Source organism: Vanrija albida (genome assembly GCF_041260175.1).
Source record: "Vanrija albida strain AlHP1 chromosome Unknown contig_6, whole genome shotgun sequence".
Lineage (NCBI taxonomy): Eukaryota > Fungi > Basidiomycota > Tremellomycetes > Trichosporonales > Trichosporonaceae > Vanrija > Vanrija albida.
Genome location: NW_027191425.1, coordinates 2,022,434 through 2,036,531, shown reverse-complemented (window position 1 = coordinate 2,036,531; position 14,098 = coordinate 2,022,434). Strand labels below are relative to the sequence as shown.

Below are 14,098 nucleotides of genomic sequence, written 5' to 3'. Positions count from 1 at the left end.
GACTCCTCTCCAGTCTCTTCAGTTCGCTAAGTCCACCAGTCTCACCGCTCAGTGGCCGACTCTTGGTGATGCCTTGCCCGATTTGCAACGGATGGCTCATGGCGGCGACTGGGCTGAGCCACACGCGGACAAACACAGTCTCACATCGCCCGAGACACGCTGCAGGTACTCGCCACGCAGCCACGCTGCGAGGCACAGATGCCGTGGCAGTATGTCGGATGAACTACCATGCACTGCCAGAATCGGGTCAGTATGGCCATGGCCAGGTAGGTACCAGCCAATTGAGGACGTGGGAGGCAGGCGACGGCCGCCACCAAATCGAGACCACCCCGGCCTCGTAACCAGATCTACGGAACCTAGGTCAACCGAGTATGTTCCGCACCAGTGCGCCTCCGCACACCGCCTCGTGTACAGTCCGAGACATGGGGGCTGGGTTTGGGTGTCTCGCCGGGCGCTAGGAGCCGTCCTGGGATGTTGAAGGTGGGAATTAGTTGGCGTCCATTGGCATCAGGGCGGCGGCGCCGCAATGGCGCTGCTCGCCCTGCAACCTCCCTAGACGGGTGAGACTGCCCGCAGGATGGTCGCGCCCGCATGCATTCGCCAACAACCAATGTCTCTGGTCACGTTTCATGCATCAATGTGCAACATCAGATGTGACAATTCAGCATTGTCAACTAGTGGTCGTGGCGCAGTGTCGTTATGGTTATCGCGGAATGGAGAGGCAGCACGAGCCTCCTCCTGTCACCTTGCCTGCCCTCGCACAACTGAAAATCTGCGGGGGGGACGTAACCTCTGCTGCGGGCTACTGACCGCCGATCGCCGCTGGGTGACGCGGCCCATGCCCGCACGGCCGACGAGCGCGCGGCTTCGGTGCTCCTCGCGCCGGCGGGTGCGAGGGGCCGACGTCACCGACCCTTTGCTAGCCGGAGCGCGGGGCCAGTCCGGCTAGCAAGTCCGCACACAGTATGCATCAGCGCATCCTTGGCACGCGCATTGCAGAACGTGGCCTCGACTTTAGGATATTTGTGACTTCCGCCCACCCAAATCCACAGATCCATCAGGCGCCACAACGCCACCCAGGGCTCCAACATGACTGCCCCGCGCTGTCCATTGGTGGGAATAGTCGGGCGCCGTAGGCCGGCGGATCTGACAGCTGAAGGTTACGCTTGCATTCCTCGCTCATCAGGGCGTTTGAGACGTCTCATCAAGGCGCTTGCGACGTCCATCAAGGCGTTGAGACGCGATGTGAGGGATCTATACGTGATCCAGTGCAACTGTCCACGCGACGCGACTCGTCATGTCCGACCGAACAGAGTCGGCCGCGCAGCATTTCGGGGATGACATGCCCGAAAAATTCAGCAGCTTGCTGCGTTTAGTAGCTGGCTGACAAAGCCAGCGATTGTGTTCCCAGATTGGTGCCATTCAACCAGCTGCTTGGGAGGCTTGTCAGCACGCCTGGCTCCCCCCGCGCCACAGACGGTCTGCGGAGTGGCTCGCTACGCGGTGGACCTGTCCAAGCGTGTGCCACATCATGCATGGCATCATGTCGCGTGGGTAGACTGCCTCGTAGACTGGGCAGCTCGGATGATCCGAACCGAGGCCAACCCCCGAGGTGATTGATAACCATAGTAAATACCGAGACATCCGAAATATCCGTTGAGTAGGTTACGCCGGTGTCTGAGTGTTGTCGGAGTTTAGTATCGCCGCCGAGGTTGGACGCATGCCCGGTCAAGGGTGGGTCCGAGCACTGGAATCAGATCCATTTCTGTGAGATCTCGCCCCGCGACAAGCAGCACACCGGTGAATGATTGCTGGCCGACCTCCGCGTCGATCTCGGGGCCATCAGGGCGCGGTGTGGCGCCTCGCCTCGGCGCCACGCAGCTCTCCCGCAACCTTGCGCTGCCGTCGGCGAATGCGTTCGTGCGCCGCTGCCCGCACCCAGCATGCGGGGGCGATGAGGGAGACGCGTGCCTCCCTCAGCGCCGCCCGGTGCCGCGGCGGGATCTGCCCGCGTTTGTCGGACTTTCCCCCCTTCGCCCTTGACTGCGTTTTGTCCGCCGAGCTGCGACTCCACTCCGGGCGATGCGCTGGCAAGTTGTTCCGGTTGTCCACAGTCACTCCGCTGCTACTCGGGCGCGGGCAACGCGCTCGCGACCTGCTCGCGTTAGCCGCAGTCCCTTACCTCACACTTACACCGGCCTTTGCCAGCTCAAGCAACGGGTGTGTGGCGCCTCGTCGAGGTTCCTTTGCCTCGGTCTCCAACACTGGGACCACCGACGAACTGTCGCCATCGGCGGATTGCTGTATTCGCCCTGCGGTTTCCAGCGCCTCATCCGCCCCCTGACCCAGTAACTCTGCGGCCTGGTCGGCGTCTGTCAACATGTCGTCCGCCACCTGACCCAATAATTGTGTGGCCTGGTCGGTGTCTGTCAGCCGCCTCGACTTGCGCCGCCTCGTCTTGCGCCGCCTCGTCTTGCGCCGCCTCGTCTGGCGCTGCCTCAATTTGTGCCGCCTCGGTTTCCCAACACTGGGTCCACCGACGCACCGGCTGTCACCATGGGCGGATTGTCGTGCTTGCCCTGCCCTTCCCGGCGCCTCATCCGCCACCTGACCCAGTAACTGTTTGGCCTCGTCGGCGTATGCCCGCCGCCTCATCTTGCGCCGCCTCGTCTTGTGCCGCCTCGTCGAACGTCCTTCTCCTCGGTCTCCCAACACTGGGACCACCGACGAACCGGCTGTCGGCATCGGCGGATTGGGGTGCTCGCCCTGCCGTTCCCGGCGCCCCCTCCGCCACCCGACCCAGTGATTGCGAAGCCGGGTCGGCGTCTGTCAACCTGCCGGCCGCCACCTGACCCAGTAACTGCGTTACCGGGTCGGCGTCTGTCGACTTGCTTCATCAGGCGGGTGTCCGCTCTCGCTGCGGGTTGGAGGTGGCGCGAGGGCCTCGGAGCTTGACGTTAGTCCCAGCGCCACTGGTCTCCACGCAGTCGGTCTGCGGCCCCCTTGCCCCGTGCTCCCTCTTTGCCGTGTGCCTTCGCTCCTCTGAGGCAAGTATGTACCAGCAGCCACTTCAGTCGGCGACTGCCTGAAACCTCAGATGCTGCTGCGTCACTTTGTGGCGTACTCCTGTCCCCGTGTGCTGGCAACGCCTTGTCAGTTGGAGTCAGCTCACAGCGCGTGTCAGACGGTCCATTTCCCGACGCCGACTTGAAGGCTTACGGTGGCTTTCGAGCCTCCTCGCTTGCGACCCGACGTCGGGCTCACAGATCTCATGACAAGAAAGAAATTAACAACCACGCCTTTACCGGATCACGAAATCCCACAAACATATCACGCGGCGAGCCAAAGTCCGGCGAGGATCACGGCACACACGACTGCGGCGTTGTGGGACGTAACTTGCGCGTGAGCAGCGCTGGGCTTGGCGCTGGGGATGCCGACGACTCCAGTAGGTCCCCCGGTCCCAGATCCTCCGGCTCCAGCTCCAGAAGGTCCCCCAACTCCAGGGTTCCCAGCGGGTCCATCCGTCGAGCTGGCGCCAGCGGCAACTCCTGTGGCGGACTGGACCGAGAATGTGGCAGATGTCGACGCGTTGGGGTCCCCGAGCTGGACCTTGGCAATGTCGGCCGCGTTCGAGTAAATGCTAGGTAGGTTAGGACAGTGCACGATGGAAAACACATACGTGATGCGGCCAACCTGCAGTATTGGGTTGCGCTCGATGGTCGCGTACTCGTTCGCTGGGATGAGCCAAGTGATCGTGAGCCAGTTGAACCCCTTTGTGTTATACGTGAACTTGTAGTTTGGCGAGCAGCCAATAGTGTCGGTCTGGAAAACGACACGGTCGATCTGGTTTGTGATGTTGAGCTTGTACTCTGCTCCTTGCTCGGCGCCAGAGAAGATGACGAATCCAGCAACGGTATCTGCAGTCGTGTGAGAGAGGGACATCAGACGTAGTCGAAGCACCCACTATCGAACAAGACTTCCGCCGTAGCTGTCGTGTTTGTGAATAGGGTGCGGACGCTGCCATCGCAGTTCCAGACCGCGGTGTACCAGTCAGCGTAGAGGTTGACGTCGTAGTTGATGTCGATGTTCTTGGACACGGCGCCGCCGAGGCCGATGGGCTTGCCGTCGCCCAAGAAGCATTTGTCATTGCCATTGTCGCAGCAGCCGGTGGCCGTCCCATTATGCATACAGAAGGTACTGTCATGTGAGCTTGGATTACTCCCCCGGCGCTAGTCCAACTCACTTGGCTGGGCAACTGGTCTTGGTCTCCAGGCAGCACACTCGGCCGGCAGGAGCGCACAGCGTGTTGTCGTTGGCGCAAACGACGTAACTGGGGTTCTCGCAGACGCTCTGGCGCTTGCCGAGACTCCAGTCGTTGAGGGGCGAAACCTGGGCGGCGATGTTGAGGCCGGTGTCGAGGACTCCGCGGCCGGTCGACACCTCGCGCCGGGCAATATCGGTGCCGGGCGAAAACGCCGAGGCGACCCCGGCGAGGGCGATGGCGAGGACAACACTGCGCATAGTGAGGGATGGAGGGGTTGGAGGGGTGTTGCGGGCCGAGAGGACGCTTCAAGTACGTTGTTCTGGACGGGCGGCAGAGGGTGGGCAGCGGCTGCTCGAGACCGCCAAGAGGTGCTAGGCTATATCAGTGTCGATGTCCAGACGTGACTCGTTCCGCAAAGGGCGGACACAGTACTCGGCTCACGTGAAGTAGTGTCAATGAGAGACAAACAGGGATAGAGCGCGCTTCATGCATGATATCTGGTGCGCGCTCGTCGGGGTGGTACACGGGATTGCTTCATTCACTATCGCGGACCGGAAGGTTACTCGCGGTCGGCGAGGAGGTCCAGTGACCCGGTGCCGACGAACAGCACAGGTGCTCGCTTACACCTCAGCTGCCGCGCCTTGTGGTCGACCTAGCCCAATCACTGCTGCGCGGTCAGCAGTCATGAGATCGTTCCGCGGTTTGCTTGCTTGGTGTAAGTGTAATGGCGGAACGAGCTGCCGTCAGGGTTCCGCGACAACGGTCATGCCATCCGCAGGCGGGCCGAGGAACCCGACCACCGCGTACTGGTTTGACCCAGGATACCCCAGCTTGGCCAGTCACGAGTGACCTCGAGGCAGTGACGGTGCTGCACTGCTGTCGACTGTGCAGCACGCTCCCCGTACTTTCTCCACCACGAGGATTACGACCGTACTCTCCTCCGAAGTAGTCGCCGAGCAACACGTGCGTGCACCACCGACTCTGTCCGGACGGTATTGAACGCCTCTCCTCGGCATGCTCGGCAGGTCTAAGCTAAGCACAGGTGGTCTACGGGTGCAAGCCACAGGAGAGGAGGCGTCACGGGGGGTGGGGTGACGGCGGTGTTTTGGTTGCACCCACCCTGGACGTACGTTGATTGAGCCATTAGCTGTCTTGCAGAGGTTCAAACGAGCCTTGGTGGGCTTCGTGCATGTAGTGTAAGCGATACAGCTGCCAGCGACCAGCAAGCAAGCCACCTCGCCTGCACTGCCATGGCCAGCACCGCCCAGCACACTGCAGTGTTACAGGTTGCAGTGCCTCCGATGCTTAGGAGCAATAAGCTCTTTCTAAGGCAGTGCAGATAACAGTGCAGGCAGGGCCCATTAGACAGCCCATTGCGCTGCAGTCAATACACAGCTCATAAGCCAAGGTCCCAAGGGTGGGTGGGCTCAGCATTCACCCGCATCCGCGGGTGAAGGAGCAGAGACGAGCAATCCAAGAGGCCAAACACGAGGGGCCGTCCCACTCGAATGTGCAGGGTATGTCGATGAATGCCGCTGCTAACCGCGGCACGGAGTGGGGACATTCGGTGCCTTCATGAGCCCAACGGGCATTTGCAGGGTCCCGGCGAAAGTGGCAGAGTGGGTTCATTCAAGGCAGGTCACCTGCAGTCAACACCAACCTTCAGCAGACCTCACTCATACCGGCAGCCCGCGGGCATTGTCAAACGCTAACCTGACTGACTGGGTACTGCCTGGATCGGAAAGCATTCAAACAAGCAGTGTTTCGGCCTGATGCGACGACGGGGCCGACGACAGGGCAGATTAGTCCTCGGTTGGCAAGGGGAAGCGGTGATGATGGCCGTCGCGTCAAACTGTAACGGGTGAGGCAGCACAACTGCCCAGGAATGTTCGCCCGCCAACAACCACAGATGGCGCTGCTCGCTCGCTGCTGCGACCACGCCTGATTCCTGTTGCCCGTGTGCATAGCCAGCCCGTCAGTGCGGTGTCCCGAGCACTGCCGTCGCAAGACAGAGCAGAGCGCGGGGAGGGGTGTTTGGAGTGAGCAGGGCTATCGCTGCCGACCGCTGCCGAAAGTTGGGGCGTGCTTTCGAGTCCAGTCAGCGCCAGAGTCTTTTCCGACGCGCGCTTCGCGGACGAGGACGCGCTGCCGGGAGAGAGAAGCAGAAGGAGTGCGGTATAAGAAGCACACAGACCTGCGATCCCTCCTCGCTCCCCAAACTTCTCCACAACAACAATGATCCCCGCCACACTCCTGACCCTCGCCCTCGCCGCCTTGTCCGGTGCCGTGTCCGCCTCCGGGCTGGAGGACCGCCTTCACCTCAACATCGTCGACGCACGCGCCTTCAGGCTCGCCGGCCGCCTCGGCAAGCGGCAGTCCTGCGAGTCAGGCTACAAGGTCTGCACCAACCAGGAAGGCGACAGCTGTATCCCCACCACCGACGTCTGCTGCTCCGACTCTGGCTACTGCCGTGGCGGGTGAGTTTACCCAGGCCCCCCGAGATCGACCACGCCCCTGACCCACCCAGCCTCTACTGTACGGTTGGCGGCTGCTGCCCCAACGGCAAGATTTGCAGTGAGTAGCCAGCTCGATCTTCAAGGCCACCACTGACCCCGCATAGCTGGTACCGCCGGCACGTCGTACGCCGACAACCCGACGCCGACTTATGACTCGGACTCGTCGGCCCCCACCTCCGGCTCGGGCACTGGCGGCGCTGGTGGCGGCACTGGTGGCGGCGCTGGTTCGGGTGCTGGCGGTGCTGGCGGTGGCGCTGGTTCCGGTGCCGGCGGTACTGGTGGCGACTCTGGCTCCGGCGCTGGCGGTGCTGGTTCGGGTGCTGGTGGTGCCGGCGGCGGCGCTGGTTCGGGCGCCGGCGGTACTGGCGGCGACTCTGGCTCCGGTGCTGGTGGCGCTGGCTCGGGAGCTGGTGGCGTTGGCTCGGGTGCTGGCGGCGGTGCTGGTGCGGGTGCCAGTTCCATTCGACCCACCTCGACGTACACTCCTCCTTCCGCTGCTATCAACACTCAGAGTGCTGCTCGCTCTACGACTCCTCTTGCTGCAGCGCCTTCGGCTACCCGTCCTGCCGGCATCAGTGCCGCCCCCTCGGCACTCAGCATCCCCGGTGTCGGCAGCGGCGCCTCGCACCTCGCTATCAGCGGCCCAGCCGTCGTCGCTGCCGCCGTGTTCGCGCTCCTCGCCTAAACCCAAACGACGACACGGACACTTGGTTGGCATGTCTATACTTTACATTCAGTGTGCGCGATGTACTGCGTGAGTCTTGGCGGAGCTAGATCATGGCGGCGGTGGCGAGGACGGCAAGGGCGAGGAGGCCGGCGGCGCAGAGGCGAGTCGGCGTCGCGGCGCTGTGGAAGCCTGAAGGCGTCTTGCCAAGCGGGCTGCTAGCGTTGGTCGTGGGGGACGTGCTGGACTCGATCGGGGAGCCGAGAGACGGTGGGGTCGGGGGGACGAGAGGATGCCCTCCGAGCCCGGTAGCGTTGTGGGCTGTGACCCCCTCAGACACAGTATGGAGATCTATCACCGTCAGCGGAGCGTTTGACTGGCAATCATCTGCACTTACTCGAGGTGGTGTTCAACTCCGACTGGGCAATGGCGGTGACGGCAAGGACGCTGAGAACAAGAGCAGCAAGTGCGACCATAGCTGCTTGGGCGAGTCGAGGGCGACGGCATCCAACAGCACGGCCAGCACAACTTATACGCGGCGCCTGGTGCGAGCGAGGCGGGCGTCGAGGCGAGGCAAAGTGTCAATATCTCGATCCAGTGCCTTCCGGTGCGACACACGCACACACTCGCACACATGCACACCGCCACGAGAAGCATCACACCGCACCCAGCCGCATGTGTGTGCCCACCGCTCAAGACATCGCGGGCGCCCCGGAAAACACGTAAGGAGACATAGCTCAGCTGGGAGAGCGAGCGACTGAAGTTCAGTCATCAAATCGCTAGGTCGGGTGTTCGATCCACCCTGGCTCCATACGCTTTTGCATCTGCGCCGAGATGCGCAGCGGCGTCGGCGTCGGCGATGGCGAGGGTGGGGAAGGGACGGTTGGAAGGCGGTTGGGTGGTCAGGGATCGCCGCAGGGTGGAGGTGCCGCCACTCCTGGACGCTTTTTTTCTTGTCTGAAGTTTGGGCGTGTTTGTGGGGCGTTTTCACGATGCAGAGCGCTCAGTTGACGAGGCTGGAGTCAATCGCTGTGCTCAGAACTCTGTTGGGAGCTGTGACAGCCGTGTGGTGTGCTTTGCGCCTTGAGTCGGAGAGGCGTCAGAACCCGGCCCTCCTCTTCCCCCTCCCTCAGCGGTCACCGACACGCTTCCTCGGTTTGATCGTATAACGGTTAGTACACAAGATTCTGATTCTTGTAATCTGGGTTCGATTCCCAGTCGGACCTGAAGCAAGCGAGCGCGAGAGCGCAAGCTTTTTAGGTGGTTGGCGGGGAAGGAAGGGACGAGGAGGGTGCGAGGAGGATGGAGGGATACGCCGGAAGGGCCTCGGTGGAGGGACGCCGCGCCGCGTCCACGTGCACGCGAGCCCGACGCGTTGCAGCGCGCAGCACTCCGGCCCGAGTGCCTGGCCCCAAACACTTATCGCTCGACCACCGGAGATCTATGTCGCAGTGTGGGAGCGGCATGTCGCGCCGGCGCAGCACACAGCCAGCAACGCCACAATGCCATTCTTCATGCACACGTGCAGTGGTGAAACGGTCAGAGACGGTCACTGTAGCAAGCGGTAGTGGGCCGGCGGAGGTCGATCAGCCGCGGCAGGGCAGGATAGCAGAGGCGGGCATTTTGGCACAACGCGTACTCCGTGTTACGAGAGCCGCGGCTACCTACCCTTATCCCATTGTCCGGCTTGGCACTGAAGTGGGCCTCGCCCGACCCACTCGACTTCGAGTGGAGGATGTTGATGCCCGCTGTTCTGTGACGAGGGGGGGTAGGCGGAGTAACCATACGTGTGCATGCATCTTACTGATGCACATCTACGAAACTACTGATAATGAGGCTGCTATCTCTTGCGCTCGTCGCCGCGTCGGCCTCGGCGTCGGCCTGGGCGCCGCGCGAAGGCAGCGAGGCGATGCGCCGCGCCATGTGGCTGGGCCACTCGCACAACCCGCTCCTCTTCCCGCGCCGGATCGCCCCGCGCGAGGCCGAGTGCGTCGTCGGCAGCTCGACCGTTTGCGCATCGGGCAACGGCTGTGCCGGGTCCGGAGACATCTGCTGTCAAGGTGAGGCTGGGGGTCGGTGGGCCTGGCTGACGGACGCGCAGATAACGACGTGCTGCGGTGCAAGAAGGGCGAGTACTGCCGCCCTGCGGGATGCTGCACGACGCCGGACGGCTGCAACATTAGTGAGTTGGCTCGCGACGCCGCTGACGGCCCCAGCCGACCCCCTCAACATCACCACACCGTACTTCGTGCCCAGCCCGCCAGAGACGACGGCTGCGATTGTCGGGATCGACCCGTCCGTCAACGAGACCGACGTCAACCTCGACACGCAGGTCCAGTACACTGGCGAGTGGTCCATCAACTCGTCGAGGTGCCACCCGTCTGGGCAGGGGCGCAAGGTTTCCACCAACGGCTCGGCGCTGATCGTCTTCGATGGTGAGTGGTCGCGTGTGCCGGGTCGTGGACCAGGCCGCGGGGTGAGATCTCGACCTCGCGCCTGGGTAACGACTCGGCTGGCAAGTGGTCGCGGGGGAGGGGGGAGGGGTCACACTTCATCCCCCCATCAGTGGGCGAGGCGGTGCGAGAGAGAAAGTCAGGTACCGACACACCTCTGTACTCTGGCGGCTCGAATAGCAACGGCGGAGCGGGCGGGTTTGGTGCCCGAAGCTCTGGCCTGTCTGGAGGAGGTGAAGTGCACCATGCCAGACCTATCCTCACGCGTAAGAGCAAGACGAGTACCGCCGCTCCCCACCCTCCACCAGTCTAGCCCCCCCCCCACCCCTCTCACCCGCACCCACGGCACGTCCGCTCACACTGGCTCGCAGAGAGCGTCTACGGCGTTGCCGTCTACCTCGGTGCCGACCCCTGGGCCAAGATGGACATCAACGTCTCCAACACTGGCCTCGCTCTCAGCAACATCGGCACCGACGCCGTCTTCATCGACGGTTGCAAGGGGCCGCAGCAGCGCTGGAAGTTCTGGGTGTTCCCCGGCGTGAGGAACTACGCCGTTGTTAAGTGGGAGCCGCCTCCCATCGGTGCGAGGAACGTCAACCCCAACATGTACCTCCAGCGCATTGTGTACGTTTGCTTGTGGCGGTTGAGAGCGGAGGCACGAGTTTGACACGCATACACAGCGTCTTCAGTTCCATTGCGGCCGTCAACGCCTCAGTCCTCCCGCTGGGCGTTAAAAACGACACCAACACGACCGGACCTCCGTCATCCCCGAACGATATCAACACCGATATCTTCGGCCCCAAGACGGGCTCAAAGACGAGCCCAGGGGCGACTGGAAGTGCGAGCGCGAGCGCAGGCGCGAGCGGCACTCCCAACAGCGGCGACAGACGGTCCTTTGCTGTTTCTGCCGGCAGTGGTGTGCTCGCCATCGCTGTTGCTGCCTTTGTTCTTCTGTGATTGGCGATGCCAAGATGTGTTGTCTGTTCACAGTCGGCCAGGTTACAGAGCCTGTCGAGCTGCTGTCTGTGGTCAGTCCCACAGCGGGCCTGGTTACAGAGGCTGCTGCTGCCACAACCCCAAGATGGTTGTCGTCGAGAGTTGCTGCCTCTTGCCTGCCTCTTGGCCGTCATCACGTCATAAACCGCCGTCGTCATTGTCATGTTGTGCCCTCCTTTGGTGCCCCCGACGGGATCAAAACGAGGCACGGAAGCAATATTACCCAGGGGGGCGAAAGAACATTTGGTGTTCAGGGCGCAAATTGGTTCAAGCCATCAGGGGTGGCCGGTTTGTTTTCCCTGACTGGAAATACTCCCGCCTCTGGTCTTGTGCCTTGGGCCCGCTGGGACGCCACAAACTGACGCGCGTGCGGGTCTGTGCGCAGAGTGGCCGAGTCGCGAGTTGTTTACAGTGGAGGCGAGTCGCGTCGGACAGGACTCGAAGGGTGTCAAGGGTCAGTGGACGTGCACGCGCGGGTGGGGTGCGAGTGGGTGATTCGACTTGAAGAGGGTGTCCTTGTTGACATTGTCTCGAGGAAGGAGAGGTAGAGGGAGACGAGGAGAGAGCTCCCCGGTCGCCAAGAGGGACCAATGACGAAGGGAGTGCGTGAGTGAGAGTGAGTGAGATTCGTCGCGCACGCCAAGCCAGCAACGCAACGACGGTTGCTCAAGGCACTGCCCAATCGAAGTGGTAAACAAATCTAAAACCGCTCAGTCCCAGGGTGACGAGTGACGAGCTTCAGGCGGCAGCAGCCGGCCTGACAGTTTGTCTGGTCTGGGCAGTCTGGGCAGTCTATCTGTGGTGGGTCAGCAGGACAAGACAAAGGGAAAGGGACGCCAGGACGATCCCATTCAAGTCTGGCTGGCTGGCTGGCTGGCTGGCTGCCGGCCTGCCTGCCTGCCTGACTTGCGGGAAAGGGTAAGCAAGCACGCGCGTGGGACAGAGACGACTGCGGGACTGTCACCAATCACCCAGCACCCAACACCCAACACCCACCCGCCTGCTATCTCCTTCCTCGTCTTCCTTCTTGCTCTTACTCTCTTTCCCATCACACACTTTGCCTTGCTTTTACTCACCTCACCCACCCACAGTCCTTACTAGCACCAACAACAACAACAATGAAGCTCTCGCTCCTCGCCCTCATCCTCGCCCCCCTCGCCGTCCTCGCCCAGGACGCCTCGTCGTCGGCCGCCCCCTCGGCTGACGCTGGCCCCACCGACGCCGCCGGCGCTGGCTCTGACCCCGCCGACGCTTCGCAGGCCCCCGCCACCGAGGGTGCCAACGTCACCACCTCGGCCGTCGCCTCGGCCCCCGCCGCCTCGGGCACTGGCGGTGCCCTCAACTCGCACCTGACCATCTACTCGCCCTCGGCCACCAACTACTGTGAGTGGGGACTGTGGTGCTGGCGAGCATGGGGGACCGTGGACTGCGCCTGGCGTGTTTGCTGCAGAGGCAATCGCGCCATGCGCGCTATGTCTAAAGTTGGCACTGGACCAAACCAAACGCCGTAGCCGCGGCAGACATCCGTCTGCCCTACAGAACACGCCTAGACGCGCCGATTCTCGTGCGAGCGGCTCGCTGACATCGCAGGGGTCGGCAACACCAACAACACCCTCGCCTGGTCCGGCACTGGCCCCACCGCCTTCTCGGTCTGGCTCCTCAACGCGAACGCCTCGCTCCTCCAGGACACCGAGTACGGCCAGGTCCAGAACGGCGCCCTCAAGCTCAAGACCTGGAGTGAGTTGCGCGAGAGATCAGCCCGAGACCTCGACACTGACCCATCCCAGTCAAGACCAGCGTCTCGAGCCTGCAGATCTGGTCGACCCGCACCAACTCTGGTGGCGACGGCTACACTGTCCAGCTCCGTGGCGTTAACGACTCGTCGGGTGAGTGCTCTTGTGCCCGCGGCAGGCGACTGCGGCGTGCTATTACTCTCTACGGCCGCAGTCTGCCACCGTGCTGCAACGGACGCCGGCACGGGCGTATCGCTGACACTCTCCAGTCATCTTCGCCACCTCGGAGCCCTTCACTATCCGCCCTTGGAACTCGACCACCGCTGTCTCGGTCTCGCTTGCGCCCGTTGCCACCGGCACTGGTGTCACGATCTCGGACCCCGAGACTGCCTCGCACACCTCGACCGCTCACGCCTCGGCCTCGTCTAGCAAGGGTTCGTCGGCCGGCAAGGCCGCCTCTATCGGCGCCGGTGCCGTTGCCTTCGCCGGCGCTGTCGCCCTCCTCATCTAAGGGAGCAGCCCCGGCGCTGGCCGGGCGGCTTGTCTGCCTGGTCAGTGCCCATCCACTCATATGGCGCTTTTAATGCTCCAGTCTCTGCCGAGTCTGTTTCTCTTATTTTGCCGATGCACGCAGCATGTTCGTTACGCATTGTTCGGATGGACTGCGCCCAGGGACTGCGGGAGGTGGGGGAAGGGAAGTGGCAGGGCTGGAGATGTAATGCCAAGAAAGCGCGACGGGTGGCCCGACGACTAACGCCCTCACGATGCTCACCGCCGCGCCAGTGGCTCTCCGCTCGCAAGCAGTGCTGCGGCGCAGGCCGAGCCGCAACTCAAGATCTACGCCCGGGCGCCGACCTCCGAATGGCCGCTGCAGCGGCAGTTGCATGTGCTGCAGGCGACTCGCCCACAACCCGGCGCCCAGCCCTCAGCCAGCCACGCAGGGGTGCGCGACAAACACGCTCGCGTGGGCGGGCACCCGGCCGCAAGGCTTCCCTGTGCGGCTCACGCACGCGAAGACGAGCGACGTGCGGACCAAGTCCAGCAGTGCGTCGTGCGGTCGGTGGCGCGCTCTCCGGCCTCACGGCGCTGCTAATAGACGCTGCGCCAAGCGCCAAGCCGGGCGCAGCGCCACCGCAGCATGCTATCCGCGCCACCCCATTCGCCCGGCGCACGCCCACCCGCGCAGCAGGCAGGCCCGCCTCGCAGCAAGTGTGGTCGACGCGCCCGAGGTGAGAGGTACGCCCTCGGCCTCATGGATGGCGGAACGACCCCGAAACGCTCGGCACGTCCGAACCGCACGCGACCGTGACGCTTACGGCGCCAGCGGTGCTGAGCACCACACTGGCCCGGGCGAGCTAGACATCCCCGGAGACGCCGTGTCGCCCTCTGCGACCGGTGCGAGTGGGTACCCGAGCGACCCGTCGTCTGGCGCACGCCGTGGGACTGCCACTCGCGGGCGTCCTTGCGGGCGT

General features: G+C 63.2%; 5 protein-coding genes and 2 non-coding genes across 7 annotated transcripts; 5 read left to right on the top strand and 2 right to left on the bottom strand.

Moving 5' to 3' along the window:
• Positions 1–3,330: 3,330 nt before the first annotated feature.
• Positions 3,331–4,521, bottom strand: Q8F55_008192 (uncharacterized protein; the record flags this gene model as incomplete). Its single annotated transcript, XM_069356591.1, has 4 exons — positions 3,331–3,640; positions 3,680–3,917; positions 3,965–4,197; positions 4,244–4,521. The coding sequence occupies 4 exons, from the start codon at positions 4,519–4,521 to the stop codon at positions 3,331–3,333; spliced, it is 1,059 nt and encodes a 352-aa protein (XP_069206432.1).
• A 1,978-nt stretch (positions 4,522–6,499) lies between these two features.
• Q8F55_008191 (uncharacterized protein) lies at positions 6,500–7,465 on the top strand (the record flags this gene model as incomplete). Its single annotated transcript, XM_069356590.1, has 3 exons — positions 6,500–6,741; positions 6,792–6,838; positions 6,885–7,465. The coding sequence occupies 3 exons, from the start codon at positions 6,500–6,502 to the stop codon at positions 7,463–7,465; spliced, it is 870 nt and encodes a 289-aa protein (XP_069206431.1).
• An 85-nt stretch (positions 7,466–7,550) lies between these two features.
• Positions 7,551–7,920, bottom strand: Q8F55_008190 (uncharacterized protein; the record flags this gene model as incomplete). The annotated part of the gene is made up of 2 exons (XM_069356589.1): positions 7,551–7,795; positions 7,842–7,920. The coding sequence occupies 2 exons, from the start codon at positions 7,918–7,920 to the stop codon at positions 7,551–7,553; spliced, it is 324 nt and encodes a 107-aa protein (XP_069206430.1).
• Positions 7,921–8,170: 250 nt separating this feature from the next.
• On the top strand, positions 8,171–8,255 carry Q8F55_008189. The gene has a single exon. It is a non-coding gene; the product is annotated as a tRNA-Phe (tRNA).
• Positions 8,256–8,598: 343 nt separating this feature from the next.
• Q8F55_008188 lies at positions 8,599–8,670 on the top strand. Its single transcript has one exon. It is a non-coding gene; the product is annotated as a tRNA-Gln (tRNA).
• A 605-nt stretch (positions 8,671–9,275) lies between these two features.
• Positions 9,276–10,854, top strand: Q8F55_008187 (uncharacterized protein; the record flags this gene model as incomplete). The annotated part of the gene is made up of 5 exons (XM_069356588.1): positions 9,276–9,504; positions 9,546–9,626; positions 9,661–9,879; positions 10,269–10,521; positions 10,578–10,854. 5 exons carry the CDS (start codon positions 9,276–9,278, stop codon positions 10,852–10,854), a joined length of 1,059 nt encoding a protein of 352 aa, XP_069206429.1.
• Positions 10,855–12,011: 1,157 nt separating this feature from the next.
• On the top strand, positions 12,012–13,137 carry Q8F55_008186 (uncharacterized protein; the record flags this gene model as incomplete). Its single annotated transcript, XM_069356587.1, has 4 exons — positions 12,012–12,276; positions 12,484–12,630; positions 12,681–12,779; positions 12,896–13,137. The coding sequence occupies 4 exons, from the start codon at positions 12,012–12,014 to the stop codon at positions 13,135–13,137; spliced, it is 753 nt and encodes a 250-aa protein (XP_069206428.1).
• Between the last annotated feature and the right edge of the window lie 961 nt (positions 13,138–14,098).